This window comes from Macaca mulatta, chromosome 4 (genome assembly GCF_049350105.2).
Source record: "Macaca mulatta isolate MMU2019108-1 chromosome 4, T2T-MMU8v2.0, whole genome shotgun sequence".
In the NCBI taxonomy this organism is placed as follows: Eukaryota; Metazoa; Chordata; class Mammalia; order Primates; family Cercopithecidae; genus Macaca; species Macaca mulatta.
In genome coordinates this window covers 149,612,432-149,625,738 of record NC_133409.1, presented here as the reverse complement: position 1 = coordinate 149,625,738, position 13,307 = coordinate 149,612,432, and the positions used below count along the sequence as shown (strand labels likewise).

The 13,307-nt window shown below is 44.8% G+C and overlaps 1 protein-coding gene and 1 long non-coding RNA gene across 4 annotated transcripts; one reads left to right on the top strand and one right to left on the bottom strand.

The window, feature by feature from the left end:
• The first annotated feature begins 4,129 nt into the window (after window positions 1-4,129).
• On the top strand, window positions 4,130-6,358 carry LOC144340461 (uncharacterized). Its single transcript, XR_013416572.1, has 2 exons — window positions 4,130-4,312; window positions 4,742-6,358. It is a non-coding gene; the product is annotated as an uncharacterized LOC144340461 (long non-coding RNA).
• Window positions 6,359-6,537: 179 nt separating this feature from the next.
• Window positions 6,538-13,307, bottom strand: MAMU-DQB1 (major histocompatibility complex, class II, DQ beta 1). 3 transcript variants are annotated; one of them, XM_078000322.1, is made up of 5 exons: window positions 13,129-13,307; window positions 11,431-11,700; window positions 8,642-8,923; window positions 8,022-8,132; window positions 6,538-6,905 (listed from the first exon to the last, which is right to left on the bottom strand). In XM_078000322.1, exons 1-5 carry the CDS (start codon window positions 13,235-13,237, stop codon window positions 6,892-6,894), a joined length of 786 nt encoding a protein of 261 aa, XP_077856448.1. In that variant the 5' UTR covers window positions 13,238-13,307; the 3' UTR covers window positions 6,538-6,891. The 3 variants fall into 3 exon arrangements, with proteins under 3 accessions (XP_077856448.1, XP_077856447.1, XP_014991568.3); XM_078000321.1 differs by lacking the exon at window positions 6,538-6,905 and adding an exon at window positions 7,437-7,540; XM_015136082.3 differs by lacking the exon at window positions 6,538-6,905 and having other exon boundaries at window positions 7,933-8,132.

Genomic DNA, 13,307 nt, shown 5'->3' with positions numbered 1-13,307 from the left:
CTGTTTAAAATTTACAAAATTAGGGGGTCACAGAGACTCATGCCTGTGATCTTAGCACTTCGGAGGCCAATGAGGGAGAATTGCTTGAAGCCAGGAGTTCAACAGCTGCCTGGGCAAATTAAAAAAAGTTAATTTATTTGTAATTAAAAATAAATTAGTTAGCCCAGTGTGGTGGCTCACACCTGTAATTCCAGCACTTTGGGAGGCTGAGGCGGATGGATCACCTGAGGTTGGGAGTTTGAGACCAGCCTGACCAACATGGAGAAACCCCATCTCTACTAAAAATAAAAAAGAAAAAGAAAAAAAAATTAATTCTCAAAAATAAATAAATAAATAAATAAATAAGCTCATGGTGGCGCTCCTGTCCCAGCTACTCTGGAGGCTGATGTGAGAGGAGTGCTTGAGCCAGGGAGTTCAAGGCTTCAGTGGGCTAGGATTGTGCCACTGCGCTCACCCCAGCCCAGGCAACAGAGCAAGACCCCATCTCTAAAAATAAATAATAAATAAAATTTACAAAATTCTAAAAATCACATGAAATATTTCAGGCTTGTACTTACCACATACAAACTAGAGATTTGAAGAATTAAACATTTTATTACAGATGAAGCACTTCATGCACAGACTGGCATATAGTAAGTAGTCAATAGGTGTTAACAACTGGTGTTATTGTTATTTTCTGGAGTCCAACTAACAAATCCCATGGTGAATGACACCACAGGGATGCAACCAACAAGATCCAGAATATGGGAACTTCTAGATAAACAACTCCATTTCTTCAGCAACAATTCAAAGAGAGAGAGAGAAGAAAAGCTATACATTTTTAAAAGGCTGAAGAAATATATGAACCAAATTTACATGAGGCAATCAGAAAAATTGACACTGACAGTATTAAAGTATTCTCTAATTTTAGTGTGGTAATGGCATTGCTGTTATGTTTCTAAAAAGTCACTACGCTTTAGATTTTCATAATAAAATAATCATGAATGAAATATGATATCTGAAAGTATCTTCAAAACAAACCAGTGTGCAAGTATGATTAATTGGGTGGGTTTACAAAATTGCCCATGAATTGAGCATTGTTAAAGCTGGGATGTTAAAACATGATATTTGGCCAGGCGCAGTGACTCACGCCTGTAATCCCAGCACTTTGGGAGGCCCAGGCGGGCAGATCGCCTGAGGTCAGGAGTTTGAGACCATCCTGGCCAACATGGTGAAACCCCTTCTTTACTAAAAATATAAAAAATTAGCTGGGCATGGTGGTGGGCGCCTATAATCCCAGTTACTTGGGAGGCTGAGGCAGGAGAATCGCTTGAACCTGGGAGGTGGAGGTTGCAGTGAGCTGAGATTGCACCACTGCACTCCAGCCCAGGTGACAGAGTGAGACTACGCGACAAGAGTGAAACTCCATCTCAAAAACAAAAAACAAAAAACAAAAAAAAAACCATTATGTAAGATGGTTCATGAATTAAAGCAGGGTTTTAGAAATTGGACTATCATTCAGTCACAAAAAGTCTTCAGACTAATCCCCAGGGAGTTCTGAAGCTGTAAGAGGCCTTTGGAGTTGGCCCAACTTAGGGAAGGGGTTTAGGATCTTTATACCCCGACACTGACCAGTCATTATAGGTGGGTTCTTCCTGGGTAGTGGAGTAAAATTCAATGAGGAAGCTTTCATCACCTAAGGGAATTCCAGGGGATAACTGACAGCTGAGGGCAGTCAGCCAGCAACATTCCCAGCAATGAGAGAATAAATCCTTCAGTCCCAAAGAGGGGAGTTTAGGTAGAACAGAATAGCATCCACAACAGAAACGGTGTCTAGTTCCTGGGAATACATATATAGTCACGTGGAAGGAAACAAACAAGAGTGTGTGTGTGTGTGTGTGTGTGTGTGTGTGTGTGTGTGTGTGTTTTGAGATGGAGTCTCACTCTGTCACCCAGGCTGGAGTGCAATGGCGTGGTCTCGGCTCACTGCAACCTCTGCCTCCTGGGTTCAAGTAATTCTCCCACCTCAGCCTTCTGAGTAGCTGGGACTACAGGTGTGTGCCACCATGCCCGGTTAATTTTTGTATTTTTAGTAGACACAGAGTTTCACCATGTTGATCAGACTGGTTTTGAACTCCTGACTTCGTGATCCACCCTCCTTGGCCTCCCAAAGTGCTGGGATTACAGGCATGAGCCACTGCACCTGGAGCACCCAGCCCAAATAAATGTTTTTTAAAATTCATCGTCTATTTAAAAATTTAAAATAGAACTACCACATGATCCAGCAATTCCACTCCTGGGTACATCGACAAAGAAAATGAAATCAGTGTATCAAAGAGCTATCTGCCCTCCAATGTTCATTGCAGCACTACTCACAATGGCCAAGAGATGGAATCAACCTAAGTGTCCATCAGCAGATGAGTGGAAAAAGAAACTGTGGTCTATGCATGCAATGGAATACTATGTAGCCTTGTAAAAGAAGGAAATCTTTTACATTATTTACAACATGGATGAACCTGGGGGACATTATGTTAAGTGAAATAAGCCAGGCACAGAAAGACAAATACCGCATGACCTCACTGACATGTGGAATCTAAAAAAGTCAAAATCATGGCAAGTGGGGGAGTGAGGGTAGTAGGGAGGGGGACAAGGAGGAATGAGAAGATGTTGGTCAAAAGGTACAAAGAAGGGCATGGTGTGGTGGCTCATGCCTGTAATCCCACCACTTTGGGAGGCTGAGGTAGGTGGATTCGTTGAGCCCAGGAGTTCAAGACCAGCTGGGCAGCATGGTGAAACCCTGTCTTTACAAAAAATACAAAAATTAGCCAGGCATGATGGCACATGCCAGTAGTCCCAGCTACTCCAGAGACTCAGGTGGGAGGATGGATTGAGCCTGAGAAGTCAAGGCAGCAGTGAGCTGTGATCACACTACTGCACTCCAGCCAGAACTAGACCCTGTCTCAGAAAAAAGTACAAAGTTTCAGTTAGGCGGAGGAATAACTACTGGAGATCAATTGTACAGCATGGTGACTACGGTTCATAATAATGTATAGTCGTCCCTCGGCATCCATGAGGAATTGGTTCCAGGACCCTCCCTGTATACCAAAATCTGAGAATGCTCAAGTTTCTTCTTAAAAAATGGCTTAGTTTTTGCATATAACCTAAGCCTAACCTCCCATATACTTTAAATCATCTCTAGATTACTTATAATACCCAGTGCAATGTAAATGCTATGTAAATGGTTGTTACACTGTGTTATTTTTGAATTGGAATTATTTTTACTGTTATATTTCATTTTTTTCTAAATATTTTCAATCCACAGTTGAATGAATCAGAGGATGTGGAACCCACAGATACAGACGGCCAACTGTATTGTATATTTGAAAATTGCTAATAGAGTAGACTGTAAATATTCATACCACAAAAAAAAAATGTGAAGTGATGGATATGTTAATTAGCCTGGTTTAACACATGTATCAAAAAGTCATTTAGTACCCTGTAAATACAGTTTGTTGTCAATTAAAAATAATTAATGAATTTAAAATTCTTTTGAAGTATAACATTCTTAACTTTTTCTTGTTCAAATAAAGTTTTCTGTTTTTAAATTTTTTTTAACTTGTTTAAAAAATCATCTCTTAACTTCCATTAACTCAATTGGTTCACCCTTTTAACTTAAGAACTCTCTTCCTTAAGTTAAACATTTCATGGGCCAGGTGTGGTGGCTCACTCCTGTAATCCCAGCACTTTGGGAGGCCCAGGCAGGCGGATCATGAGGTCAGGAGATCGAGACCATCCTGGCTAACATGGTGAACACCTGGCTAACACCGTCTCTACTAAAAAATATAAAAAATCAGCCGGGCATGGTGGCGGGCCCCTGTAGACCCAGCTACTCAGGAGGCTGAGGCAGGAGAATGGCGTGAACCTGGGAGGCGGAGCTTGCAGTGAGCCAAGATCATGCCACTACACTCCAGCCTGGGCAACAGAGCGAGATTGTCTCAAAAAAAACAAAACAAAACAAAACAAAAAAAACAAAAAAGACATTTTATGATAATCAGGAAAGGCAAGGTTATGTTGTAATATCTTAACCCACAGTAAAAAGTAGATCTCTGGCTTAACTCAATAAGGAGACTTAAATCCACAGTTATTCAAGGGACTCAGGTTATGGAGTTTCCAGCATCTCATACACCATCAGGCACCGACTTGCAAGTTCCATTGGCTACTGTTAGGCAAATGACCCTGACCTAACAGCAGAGAAGACTGGGAAATGTACAGGAGCTTTGGAATATTGGCGAGGACCACTGTCTCCAAAAGATATACTGTTAATATCCGTAAGGTAAGGAAAAATGTTCAAGACTGGTAGGTTGTTCTCTAGAATACCTACATACTTTCCTCCAAGTTATATGCTGTCTAAGACTCAGTTCTTCGTGTTAGCAAACTTATTTTTACAGGATGTGCTTGTCCTTTTAATCAAATTATCCATGAAATATTATACTATCCAATGACATCTGGGTGCAAAAAAAAATAGTTGTTTCTATGAAACTGTCAATGGAAGAAAGAGAAGAAGATTTTGACCCTCTCATTAATAAAGAATCTTCCAGCATGTGCTCAGTGTGACAATGCTGAACTGTAAGAATGTCCAAGAATATGATCTACCACCCACCCCGATTATAGGGCTTACGCTTCAACTAGAAAAATCAGATCTTGATATCTCCCTAAACTTTGAGTCTGGTGCAATCCCCAGCCCTGCCTCTTCCCTTTGCAGGGTCAAAAGCCAGGAGCTATACATAGAGACTGAGGACACCCTGGACAACCCAGCACATGCCTTCCCCATTTCCCCAAAAGCATCACTCCCTTTGGATCCCTATGGTGAATGACAATGCACACTCTGAGGAAGAGGACAAAATCGGCACAAAACTTTCGACTCCCTTCAGCATTTTGCTTGGGGAAAATTCAGACCATAACCCTGGGGAGCAGAATCTCAAGTGTCAGTGCCTCTTTGTGCGCCAGTGTCCCTGTCTGAGGACCTGCATGACAGCCTGGAGTACAGGAGATGAAGGTCCCAAGGAGACCGAGTTCTCCATTCTGACCTCATCCATAAGAAGGAAGAGCCTGCCAAAGACTCCTCAGGACCAGTGTGTGGGTGAGGGAGAAAGGAAGATGGTATGTCTGCTTTCAGAGTCATGGCCTTCCATAACCTCGCAGAAGCTCCGACTCTGTCTTCATGACGAAACTCAGACACTGAGATGTAGACCAGCTTCAGGGCTGGGCCCGCATCAAAGGGACCACAGTGTGTAGTGACCTCCCTCATAACCGGGAAGAGAGTGTCATCAGGAATCAACGGGTTACTGTGTCAATGACAAAGGGAGCTCAGACAAGGAGTGGAATGACTGTGAACAGGTACTCCCAATGAGAGACCCTAGAACCAGAGGGAGCTCTGCCATTTGTCCTGTGGGCCCCACAAGAAACAAACTGCCCCTTATACCCCTCCACTGAGAGAAGGCTCAGGAGGCTGAGGTGCTCCACATGGCTGGTGTAGACATCTGCATACTGGAAGTCATTTCCAGTACCACAAGGATCTGGAAAATCCAGTCCTCCTTCCTAATAAGAGGGATGAGCATGCTGGCTGTAAGCCTCCCATGCACAGGATGGTGTGTGTGAGAGGTGTGCATGTTACCCAGGCTTGGCCAATCAGAATCTTTCCTAAAGTTGTTAAAACTCTGGTAGACATTCTAGAAACATATAATGGAGACAGACAAACAGACACACACACACACACACAGAGCAAGAGAGAGAGATGAGATAAGATGTGAAGTGATAAGGAAGAGAAATACAGAAAAATAGATGCAAAAAGAAACACGGAGATAGAAAAAATACAGATAAATAGTGACAATGGATTAGAAAAATAGAAAGAAAGGCAACAATGTAGTGAAAGACACAACAAGGGGGCAGAGACAAAGGTGCAGAGAGACACACAGAAAGAAATACAGGGACAAAGAGGCACAGAGAAAGAGAGACAGATTCACAGATAGAGGTAAAACAGAGAGAGGTGAAGATCCCATTGTGTATCTGGAACTAGTCACTTCTGAAATCAGCTTGACTCTAGGCTTCCTTTGTACCATGAACAAAATATATTTGGGTTTCTATCATTTAGAATCAAAAATAGTACTCTTATTGCTGGTTATACTTTCTTAAAAGTAAAAATTACTATTGATTGATGTGACTTGCCAGAATGTTTGAAACACCAGTGACCCAGGGTCACTATATCTGTCCCCAAACAATTCCACCATGCTTACTTACACAGCACTCACCAAACCAGAAGAGAGGCTGGGATATTCTCAGGCCACTGCACTGAACATCAATATGAAAGAACCATGAATGATGTGACAACTGAGTTGATTTTCTACCTCCTCTGCCCACCCTGACTTTGCACCCCAAATTCTTTCAGTGTCTTTTCAAGGTACAACCCTCCTGGCCACAGGTTGGCTGGGTCACCTCAAGGTATGTTCCTTCATTCTGCAGTGATTTCCTGCCTCTGCTCACTTAAGGAAGTTCAGAATACAGATAACTCAGGATCATGTTTAATTATGTAAAAAAGCTCTAAAGTCAGGTAATGGTTTTTATGTGCTTGTCTTGAGCAGTCTGAGGAGAGAATAGAAACAGAAACCCCTTGGGGCCTCAGTAGACGCAGCTGGTCAAGCACAGGCAGAGGCTCTGGGTCAGTGCAGGAAGCAGGGTCACAGCCAGCGCCTTGCGGTGGGGATGAAAGGAGATGACCTGGTGGCTGTGTGACAGCCACTGTAGGACTCTGATCTCAGGGGCACAGGCTGACACAGGCAGCTGGGAATTCTGGGCAGGGACAAGTAGGCATTACAGAAGAGTGATAACCAATCCCAGTTAAAATAGTCTCAGGAGTCAGTGCGGGAGCCCTGGAGAAGAGAGAAGAGGCATGATCAGCACAGGGCACGCTGGTGGGCCTGCCATCTCCCCCACCCCTCAGGGGCCCCCTGCAGCTTCAGACAGAGAAAGCTGAGGACCAGGGTGTATTGTCATCACCTCCCCCAACATCTCTGCAAAGGTGAAATCAGCTCACAAAGACATAGAACTTCAACTTGATGCAGATGTGTAGGGAGTAGGGGAACAGCTGTTACTCTTCTGGGGAATATGAAGGGTTCAATCTTTTTAGGAAATTGGATGGTACCTCATCCCTACCACTAGCAGCCTCTACCAGTCACTGGAAAATGCCTACAGGCAGTATCCACAAAAACATGGCACAAAGTGGGCATCATCCTAGTGTCTAACATTTAAGCTGTGGTTCTGGCTCCACTTTTCACAAGAATATGTCACCAAAGTTAAGGCTTGGTTCTAGCGAACAACCTCTGGAGATTCCCAGAAACTGGCAAACTTCGCCCCTAAATCTTCATTCTCATAGCAGCAAATATACCATAAACAGAGACCATTATGATCAGGTACACTCAGCTCATGCTCTTCCCTCTTACACCTGCGCCCTCCCCACACTGGATCACAGCTGAAATATTAACTGCTGGTGGAGGCCCTTGAGGTCTTACAAAAGGAAGTTATGTAGAGAAAGGTCTCATTACACAAATAGCCACTCTCTCACCCCAAAATAAAATGACACATGTGACTTAGAGTTACATTCTCTTCCCACCCATGTTCTTCAAGGCCTTAAGCACCTTAATTGAAAATCCCCTAAAACAAAGGAAATTGTCACTAGAAGGCAAGGAGGCCGAGGCTGTGACCCTCTTCATGGAGGAAGCTTTTGGAAAGGAGCCAGTGAGACAATGATGAACGGTAAGGACGCCCTGGAATAAGCTCTATCAGTCATCTCTGTGACAGGGCTACCTTTCAAATAGTAAAATCAGATTCCAATGCCTCCTCCAATCTTGTCCTGTCTCCTCCCACCTCCAGCTCAGCCTTCTTCCTCTCAGGGTCAGGAGGAAAGAGCTACATCTAGAGACAGGTCCTCTCTGAACAGAGGGTCCGGGTCACAGCCCATCTTCCCCTTTTCCCCTGAGGTTCCTCACCTTTCTGACTCCTGTGATGGATGATAAGGCCCAGCCCAAGGAAGATCAGTCCCAGCACGAAGCCTCCAACGCCACTCAGCATCTTGCTCTGGGCAGATTCAGACTGAGCCCCTAAGAAATACAGCCTGAGTATCAGTGTTTGTCCCCCTACCCCATAGCATCCCTACTGGGGAGCTGAAGTCCAGTCTGAGATGCAGGAGGTGAAGGCGTCAAAAGAACCTAGTTCTCCATTCAGACCACCCCAAAGGGAGGGAAAGGCCAGACAATAGGTCCTTGGATACAGTGAGGAAGTGAGAGAGTGGCGAAGCAGAGCTCCACTCCTCAGGAACTCATCCATAACCTTAAACCCTAAGATCCCAGTCACCAGCCCTAATAATCAATCCCTCTGAGCTGTCAGGACTGGGATCCAGAGCAACAGTATGTAGAGTAATTTCCCTAGCATTGGAAGGTGTTGAGATCAGTATTCTTCTGATGCACTTGCCATGGAGCTAGAGGTACCCTAGTCTCCTGTGATTCCCAGCTCAGTAGTGATATCAGGGATAAGAGACGGGAAGGGATGGGTCAGAAGTTGCTCTTTGTCTTCTGGGACCCATAGTAACAGAAACTCAATATCTCCTTACGCCACTCCACGGTGATGGGGCTCTGGAGGCTGGGGTGCTCCACGTGGCAGGTGTAGACATCTCCCCGCTGGGGAGTCATTTCCAGCATCACCAGGATCTGGAAGGTCCAGTCGCCGTTCCTAATAAGGGGGGTGGACACAATGCCGGCTGTCTCCTGCTGGTCATTCCGAAACCACCGGACTTTGATCTGGCCTGGATAGAAATCTGTCACCGAGCAGACCAGCAGGTTGTGGTGGTTGAGGGCCTCTGTCCTGGATGGGGAGATGGTCACTGTGGGCTCCACTGAGGGCAATAACAGACAGGAAAAGACATAGGAGTGAGATGTGGGACCACACAGCACGTCTGCCATGGGGAAGGGTCCCTCCTTGGAACCAGAGTGGGAAGATACCTGGAGTCCAAGTCTTGGATTAAGATTCGTTCAACAAATATAAATATGATAATCACTGAGAATCCAAAAATAAACAACAGACCCTGGTTCCTGCCTTTACAGAATGTACAATCTAGTAACAGAGACCAGAAAACAAAAAGAATCTTATTTTAAAAGTTTGTAATATTTGAAAAAAAGTAGGCAGGCCTTCAAAACAAGTAACACTGATTAAACATCATGTTTGCCCATAACTCAATTCCTTTATCTTCTCAGATTGCTGCTCATAGTAAAAAAAATTACACACCTTTCCCTGCCTCTTCACACATCTCATCCTTTACCTTTCAGGCCACTTTATTGCACTTCCTTTATTCTCTTAGTGCGAAACTATAGTACATATTTAATGTATTGTTCTCTCATTTTCTTTTTTTCCTTAATTTATGTTTAACACACAAGTGAGTTTAATTACTAGCTGTCTACCCTACTCCATTCCCTTGCTATTGAGAATTACTGTCTTGTCCTGAAATCAGACATTATCATGTATGTTCTCCATGGAAAATATTCTGAGATCCTTGCAGAGGTCTGCCTAGGTTAATAAGCCTGTAATGTGAACATATAAATATAGTTGAGATTTCCTGAGGTCAGCAGGTTGCACCCCAATTAAATGGCACTCATGAGCCATCATCTGGAAGGAATCACGGTTTCTACTTGGACTTGAACTTTTCTTTGGTTCTCCTTCCTGGAGTCCCACTGAAATCACAGTCAGCTATGTGGCTTTATAAGATTTGTTCATCTTACCCAGATTGGTGGTAAAAGCAGAGGGCACAAATTTATGAGAAAAGATGATAAAATAAATTTTATGGAAATATAACTGAAATAGCAAAAGTACAAGTACTTGCTGGCACTAGGATGTGAGTCAAAAGAAGGCAAGGGAGTATAAAGTAAACTAAAAGTTTTGTGAATTTGCATAGATAACACTGGAGTCAGACTAGGGATTGATTAATCATAAATTTTCAATGCCTTGAAAGTATCATTTTGTCCCATTAACATGGAGATCAAACAGGAATAAACTCATTGCTATTCTGGTCAAAACTGGCTTTAACAAGGCTTTATGTCCGTTTGACCTACAGATGTGTAGGGAAGAACATAAAGAATGTTGTGTACTTTTGGAGCTTAAGATCTTGGTAAGTAATTGTGGGCTGATTACTTAAAGTGCTTATCATGTACTAATATTAGGATACACAAAGTGGTGACGCTAATCTCTAATGCACAGGTAACTGTGAGGTTAAATGACATAACATATATGGTATTTGATAAGGCAACTGTCTAGAAATAAGTGCTCACTAAATGAGTAAATTGACTTTCAGCATGTTTATTCCTGAAGTGGATAGTGATGAGGGGGAGGTGAGAACCTAGGCCAAAAGCAACCTGAAACTATTTTTAACCAACAATTTAATGGCTTCAATCTATTTATTCCAAAACTTCTGCTCTTTGCATTGTGCCATTTGTTCAACTTTTCTAAGAAATTAAAACTGCCTTACAAACATCACTCAAGTGTTGTTTTTATTTTTAGCAAACACTTTTTTCCTCAGACTTTTTATTCACAAACTATTAAGATTCAAGTCAATAAGAGTTTACTTTAAAGAATTAAGCAAAATGATAGAAAATAATTAATAAAAGTCAATTTTTAAGGTTCTGTTTACTTCTGTTTTTTCTTGAATCTAAGTGGACTGGCAGCTGAGTACATTTATTCATTAATTTAACAGAAGATCATTGAGCTCATACCACACACTCCAGTCAATGTGTCAGATACCAGGCATCCAATGATTAAAACAGCCTCACCTCAAAGAGCTCCGCCATGAATGAGAGCCATTTAAGAACACAGAATTACGATAAATAACAATTTGAAGCCAAAAGTCAAAATATCTTATTTCACAACTGTAATTGCTGGATGCCCTGCGCGCAATTGTGGAGCAACCCTAACTCCACCAGGTCAAGCCTGAAGCTTCCTGCTGCATGAGCTGCGCACGTGGGCCTTGCTGGGTGGGGCAGAGCTATCGGGGCAGGTGGGCAGGGGAAGAGGGCGGAAACTCGGGGCAAGAGAACTGCTTAGCCAAGGTAAGGCACGAAGAGGCAAACGCATAAGGCACGAGGCAAGAACGTGCAGAGCAGAGGATGAGGCCCACGGATGTGGAGGCTGGGGCCAAACTAGGCAGCTTGACCAACTCTGCCTGTCCCCCTGCTCTGCCGTGAGTACCTGCCCCTCCGATGCACCAGCCCCCAGCACCCCCACTGCCGCCTCCTTTTCCCTGGGGTGGAACGAACAAGGCTTAGGTTCCAGAGGCCCGTCCCCTTCATCCCTCCCGGCGCAGAGACTCGGGGCCCCTGCCAAGGGTGGGCCTCGCAGAGGGGCGACGACGCTCACCTCGCCGCTGCAACGTCGTGCGGAGCTCTGACTGGTAGTTGTGTCTGCACACCGTGTCCGCCTCCGCCCGGGTGCTCTCCAGGATGTCCTTCTGGCTGTTCCAGTACTCGGCGTCAGGTCGCCCCAGCGGCGTCACCGCCCGGTACTCCCCCCAGTCGCTGTCGAAGCGCGCGTACTCCTCTCGGTTATAGATGTATCTGGTCACATGACGCACGCGCTCCGTCCCGTTGGTGAAGTAGCACAGGCCCTTAAACTGGACCACGAAATCCTCTGCGGGGAATCACCGGCCGGTCAGTCAGGTCCCAGCCCGGCCCCAGCCCGGCTGCCACAGCAGCCGCCGCCCTGACCCGGCCTGGAGCTGTGGAACCGACGGCGCGACCTCCAGTTCCCGCTCGCCAGTGCCTGGCGCTCCAGACCCGGGATCCTCCCGGCGGCTCTGCCCAGCCCTGCCCGCCCTCTCTGGGGGTTTCGGGAATCCGCCTTCCTACAGGCAGGAAAGGGCGGAAAGCCCTGCCTCTGCCTGAGCCTGTGAACCCAGCGAAGAGGCAGTCGGGCTGATTTTACGTGGACCTCTGCACTTAGAGGGATCAGGGCGTTCTCGTATGAAATCCCATTTTTCATGGAGCTCCTGGAAACCTCAGAGATAAAATTATCCACATAAACCTGTGAGTTCAAGGGAATGATGAGACAAGGAATTAAGCCTGTCCTGGTTCTGATACGCGTACTCTCTTGGTCCCTCGGTAAAATACCTTCCTTCCCATGCCCGGATTTACCCTCCCGAGTGCCGTGTGAGGGTCACTCACTTCTGTGTTAGAAAGGACCTACACCTCCGAGTCCTAGAAAGAAACATTTATTCATGGAAAGAGCACAAACTTTTGAATTTGATAAACTAGATTCCAATTAAACTGTGGCAGTCACCAGCTCGGGCAGGTTATGTAACATAATATCCATATCACAAGTATAATTGTGTAAAAGAAAATCATGATATCTACACACAGGATGTTAGAAGGAGTGACAGAGAATTTATGTAAAGTATTGTTCTGTGTCTGAAATGAGTGGTTTCACAATATATGTTATTTCCCTTCTTTACATCCTCCTTTCTACTAAATTTAGTCCACCACCAACTCGGGTCTCTGAATCCCACTCAAGTCACCATTTGCCCATAGATCAGTGAAACTTGAAGATCCCCTGTCTGTGGTCAGCCAGTCAGCTTCCCTCCGTACCAAGATTTTGTCTCCACAAACGCTCCAGTCGGTCAGGAATACAGAAAACTTTTCCTCAAATACGGAGACTACAGACACCATTGCTGCCTTACATTTCCCAATGCAGGATCCCATAATATTTAGTCCAGGCAAAGTCTTGGGGCACGCTGAAATGACAAATCCTACTGTGTCTTTGGAGGAATTCATATCTTCAAAAATAACCCCATGCTCACTTTGTCCTATCACTGGTAGTAAATGTACACTTTGTCTCCTCTTTCCTCTCCTCTCTCCTCCTCTTCCAGGCTTAAGCCTGTAGAATGGGTATTGGACTGTGCTCACCTCATCACTAAAAGATAAATGGGAATGCAACATTGTTCTCTTTCCCCAAAGAGAGGAAATGTGGATAAAAGATGTGTCCGAGATCTTAGAAATCACCATCCCCCTACCCTAGCCCAAGGAGCGCCTGTTCCCAGAGTGGCCGCTGTCCTGCACTTACCGGGAGAGTCTCTGCCCTCAGCCACTGGGGTGCTCAGCATCGCCAGCATCAAGGTCACAGTTGTCCCCCAAAGGCCTCCGGGGATCCGCAAAGCCTTCTTCCGAGGCATAATTGAGACGAAGGGAAAAGTAGTGGTAGTCAATACAGCTCGAACCTGATGGATCTGATGTACCTGGCAG

Bases quoted from the DNA above. Each gene is read 5' to 3' on its own strand.
- MAMU-DQB1 (XM_078000321.1), bottom strand. From the start codon at position 13,237: ATGCCTCGGAAGAAGGCTTTGCGGATCCCCGGAGGCCTTTGGGGGACA. The intron at 8,924-11,430 runs GTGAGCGTCGTC...TATTGCCCTCAG, and splicing joins CACGACGTTGCAGCGGCGAG to TGGAGCCCACAGTGACCATC. The intron at 8,133-8,641 runs GTAAGGAGATAT...TGTATTTCTTAG, and splicing joins CCCCATCACCGTGGAGTGGC to GGGCTCAGTCTGAATCTGCC.